General features: G+C 27.9%; 1 protein-coding gene across 1 annotated transcript; it reads left to right on the top strand.

Annotated features, from left to right (window-relative positions):
• The first annotated feature begins 4,211 nt into the window (after positions 1 to 4,211).
• On the top strand, positions 4,212 to 4,990 carry LOC123005338 (zinc finger protein 512B-like). Its single transcript, XM_044399033.1, has 2 exons — positions 4,212 to 4,364; positions 4,417 to 4,990. The coding sequence occupies exons 1-2, from the start codon at positions 4,353 to 4,355 to the stop codon at positions 4,879 to 4,881; spliced, it is 477 nt and encodes a 158-aa protein (XP_044254968.1). The 5' UTR covers positions 4,212 to 4,352; the 3' UTR covers positions 4,882 to 4,990.
• Positions 4,991 to 5,314: the final 324 nt, after the last annotated feature.

The raw sequence follows: 5,314 nt of genomic DNA, 5'->3' as shown, positions 1-5,314 counted from the left end.
TGAGTAAAAAAATATGTTTTTAGTTGAATATTGGAAAAAGAAAAAATATCATTATTTTCATTTAATCTGGTGATTTTTTGACTTGTTTTATTGCAATAAAACACTTCAAAATATGTCGAATTTAGTGATTTTTTCGGTCTATTGTGAAAACTAACCCAAAAACCTACTCAAATAGTCAAAAATTCATAAATCGCATCATTTTTGGTAGAATTTGGTCATTTGAGGCTTAATTTCAAGCTAAATTTTGGTAAGACTTTAACAAAATCCAACAAACAAATATCCAAAAATGCAAAGACACATTTTGCTTTTTATTTAAAAAAACACAAGTTTGTATTGTAACTTATTTTTGGGCCATGCTGTATGGTTGAAAATAATTGCACTAGATCAATGTCCTATACAATTTTTTTTAATTTTACCATTTAAAGGTCACTAATGGACTTTTTCAACTCAAATTCAAATTTTTTTCGGGACACCTTGTATATATTTAAAAAAAATAAAAAGTGATTTATTACCAACATTTAGCGTTTTGTGAACTTGAGACAGTTGGTAATGGACAACAAAACCCATGTCAATACGAATTACAGCAGTGAAAGTAAAATATTATTCAATGCTGGAGTGCAGAGTAAAAGTGGTGAATGTTGGGCAGGGCTTCATCACAGATGAACGTAATTATTCTACGTTTTGTATAAAAGACCACCAAACCTTTCGAATAGCAAAATGACCGCAACCGACCTTCGCCTTTCAATCACTATTTGCAAAAAAAAAATTAAATCAAAGAGGTGTCAAGAACGGTCGTTGATTCGCAAAATTCAAATTCGTCGTCACGGTCAAAAATCTTCACTAATTATCGTCATTGTTAACAGAAGCGTGCATCTTGAACACATTATTTTTTCTAATTTTAACATCTTCAAACTTTCTAATTTGTTTGACCGGAGATTTTGTCACGATCGGAGACAAACTTTCAAAATTATCAAAATTTTAAAAAAGCGATACGACTTTCCACAAAAAAAATGGTTAATTATGATAAATATTGAACTTTTTGTGCGACCTTGACCAAAAAAAACAATCACAATTGATTGGATTATTTTAAGTGGTTAAAATTAGAGAAACTTAAAGTGAGCAAAATTTACAGATTTTTCGAATGGAATAATTTCACCATATTTCCTGCATAATTATTAACAATACTGACCATTGAGTAAATGAAGTGAAAATTAGAGAAATGCGATACATTTTCTAATTCAAAGTTAAAATCCGACAAAGTATTTATAAAATTAAAATTTTTAATTCAATGTAGGATGGTCCAATTCCTTTTAGTCGCTTATTAAAAAATTTGTTATGCTTTCAAAATCTGCAAAATTAATTGTATTTTTTTAATAAAATAATAAAAATACGAGTAAGCCAAATTCTGATTTAATTTAGTTTATTTCTGTTTAAATGAAACAGATATTTTGATAATTTTTAATTATTTTAAAGACTTTCTTTATTTTGCCATTTCCTTTTATTTGACATATTTTAGGCTTTCTCATTTAATTTCGTTTTATTTTTACTGTTTTCTTATTCAAAATTTTCTCAAATTTCAAATTTTATAAATTGCTAGGGACATTCACAGATTCACAGATAATAAATCATTGGATTTTATTAGTTTCTCGATTTATTAGTTTTCAATAATATTTTGTTGATATTTTTGTGGTTAAAAAATCCGCCACATGTAAATTTTTGATTTAACTAATTTTTTTAATATACAAATATAACTTGTTTTGTTAACGTAATAATATTTTATTTGGAAGCTTTTGTAATGATTTTACGAATTTTACACTTTGATTTTTTTTTGAAAATTCGTTTTTTTTTTAATTTTCTAAAATTTCAAATTTAACAAATTGCTAGGGACATTCACTGTCAATGCAATTTAAAACAGATATTAAAACATTGATTTTATTTGTTTTTTGATGAAAAAAAAATAAAGCAAGTATAAATAAAAAATTATTAAAATTATAAAAAATTCGAATATAAATTATTTCTGTTGAAATTACTAAAAATTAGTAGKAGTACTGATAATTTTTAATTATTTAAAGACTTTCTATTAATATTTTTCTATTTCTTTCTTTGACATATTTTAGGCTTTTTTATTTAATTTCGTTTTTTTTTTCAAAATTTTCTCAAATTTTACAAATTGCGGGGGACATTCACAGATTCACAGATATTAAATCATTGGAATTTATTAGTTTCCCGATGAAAAAAAAATTAAACAAGTAAATAAAAAATTATATAGATTTTATAAAACCGTATTTTATATAGTATTTTTTCTACTTTGTTCTGTCATAATTTTATGAAAATTTTTCTTGAGAAAATTAGAGGATTTTTGTAGGTTGGTATTCGTCTGTTCTGATTGTTGGTGATAAAAAAAATATAACCAAAAACCATATTTTATCAGCTTTTATTAAAACACTGTTTTTGATGTTTTAATAAAATCATTATGGACGCCAAATAGAAAAATGTTTCATTGTAAATTGATCTTAAAAAATCTTTGAAATTCGAGTAGTATGTTCAAAAATCAGAAAAAAGGAAGCAATTTATAAAAAATAATCGAATAAAATAAAGGGTGACTCTAAATGATTGAGTTTTGTCATCAGGTTGGCAACAAATTTGAAATTTTAATTTGACAGCTTTGACTACAAAATTCAAACATCACATTCTTATAAGAAATTAGAAAAATCATCAAAAATTCAGTATCACCAACTGATTTTTTGCCATAAATTAAGTAACAATTGGCAGTGTGCAACTTTTTGGATTCTAAGGTTGGTAATACGACCTTTCCGGTCACTCTAATTTAAAAAAATCATTTTTTAAAATTATTGATTGCAATTTTTGACCACAAAAATTATTATTGTTTTTTTTAATAAGGAAAGAGTTTGTTTAGTTTTTAATACACAGGGTGACTGTAAATGATTGTGATTTTTGGGGTCACTTTGGCAACTTTAAAACTTTAATTTCGCAACTTTGAGTATAAAATTCAAACAACACATGATTGTACACGACTATAAAAATCCCCAACAATTCAATGGTGCAAATTGTTTTCTTTTGCTACAATCATTTATACTCACCTTGTAGATTAATTTAACTCGACGATGTGAAATTAATTACTTTTTTTGGTTACTATTTGTTAAATTTGAATGTTTTAATACGATTTTACAAATTTTACACTTTAGGTTTTTTTGAAAATTCGTTTTTGTTTCCTTTTTACAATTTTTTTTCAAAATTTTCTAAAATTGCAAATTTAACAAATTCCTAGGGATATTCACTGCCAATGCAAATTAAAACAGATATTAAAACATTGGATTTTATTAGTTTCTTGATGAAAAAATAAAAAATAAAACAAGTATAAATAAAAAATTATTAAAAAAAAATAATTAAATTAAATTTAAATTAATTAATTGATCACAAAAATATCTACAAATCTAAAATAGAACAAAATGTTGGTTGAATATGAGGAAAAATATATAAAACTGGTTAATTATTTTATAGATTATAGATTTTTTCAACATAATTTTCTGTTAAGATCGCTAAGTTTTTTAATTTAGTGGCAAACTCATTTTTTGCACAAAAATCAACGAAAAAAATTACTTGAAAATTTGAGATTTTTGTTTTAATGTAGTTTGCTCAATGCCCGTTTTTTGCCTTTAATTATAGTAAAACGAAATTCCAGTTAAATGTTTTTTTTTCAAAGTAATATTTTTTTGATATACAGGGTGAATGTAAATAATTGCGATTTTTGACCACAGGTCGAAATTTTAATTTACCAACGAAATCTAATATATTATTGTTAATTTTTACATTTTTTTAACGAGAAAAGAGTTTTTTTCTTATTAATTTTCTTGTAAAAAAACACAAAACACAAACGTTTGTTTAGTTTTTATTACACAAAGTGACTGTAAATGATTGTGATTTTTGGGGTCACTTTGGCAACTTTAAAACTTTAATTTCGCAACATTGACTATAAAATTCAAACAACACATGATTGTACACGACTATAAAAATCACCAACAATTCAGTGGTGCCAATTGTTTTCTTTTGCTACAATCATTTATACTCACCTTGTAGATTAATTTAACTCGACGATGTGAAATTAATTACTTTTTTTGGTTACTATTAGTTTTAACCGTTATAAGAATCGTCTTTGTTCAGGACCGGAACCAAAAATTCATCTTCGGACGCAACTAAAGAGGGGGACATAGTGAAAGTACCTTGACATTGTCGAGTATATAAACTCCAAACTCCCCAATTCATTCATCAGTCCAACAAACTGCATTAATCTTCTTTCATTTCATTTTACACAAAACCCAAGCCAGTGTACAATGAAGTCCTTTGTAAGTGTTTTAGTTTAATAATTAAAAAAAATAATAATAAATTTTGGTACAGGTATGCGTAGCACTCCTTTGCGCTTTTGCCACCGTAAATGCCGGTTTCTCGAGCAGTTACGGCGGAGGCGGCGGCGGCCATGAGGAAGGCGGCTACGGAGGCGGCCACGACATCTCTCACACTGTCGAAATCCACAAACCAGTTCCAGTTCCAGTTTATCAGCACGTCAGCGTACCCATCCCGCATGCGGTTCCGGTTCCGGTACCAAAACCAGTCGCGGTACCCGTCCCCCAGCCCTACCCCGTCCACGTGCACGTGCCCCAGCCCGTCGCAGTACCCGTCATCAAGACCATCACCGTGCCGGTGGAAAAACCAGTACCATTTAAGGTCGAAAAAGAGGTGCATTACCACGTGGAAAAACCGGTACCGGTACCAGTCGAAAAACACATACAAATACCCATACCCAAGCCCGTTCCTGTTAAAGTGCCCGTCTACAAGACCATCTATCATCATAGCAAGCACTGATCCAAAAATGCAAGGCTGTTACCATCATCTTTCATAGTCATTTCTCATTTGTTGTTGTTTTTTATTTGTTAATTTTTTTTTTTTACTTAATTAAATAAGTTTTCTATAATACTAGGGTTTTATTTTTTACGAGTCATGCCCTCACTTTGGTAAATTAGATCGTGTGAGAGGAATTGATCAAGTTTTTAGTCCTTTTGTGACAAAAACTACTTTCTCCGGTAATTGGAAATAAGAGGAATATTCTACCATTTATAGAGCATGACAAAGCCTATTTTTAGAATTAATTCTTTTCTACGAGATTTTGCTCTAATAAATATAAACATTTTTTTAATTAACTAAATTAGTTTGTGATAAATATTTAATTCCTTAAAAAAGTAAGACAAATTTAATWACTCCAGTGTTTTATAGTGTTGAAGTAAACTTTATACAAAAA

The sequence above is a fragment of the Tribolium madens genome, unplaced genomic scaffold, assembly GCF_015345945.1.
Source record: "Tribolium madens isolate multiple individuals breed KSU strain unplaced genomic scaffold, Tmad_KSU_1.1 Scaffold_20;HRSCAF=117;Tcas5.2_LG4, whole genome shotgun sequence".
In the NCBI taxonomy this organism is placed as follows: domain Eukaryota; kingdom Metazoa; phylum Arthropoda; class Insecta; order Coleoptera; family Tenebrionidae; genus Tribolium; species Tribolium madens.
Note: the sequence above shows the minus strand (reverse complement) of the source record. Positions and strands in the feature narration are given on the sequence as shown.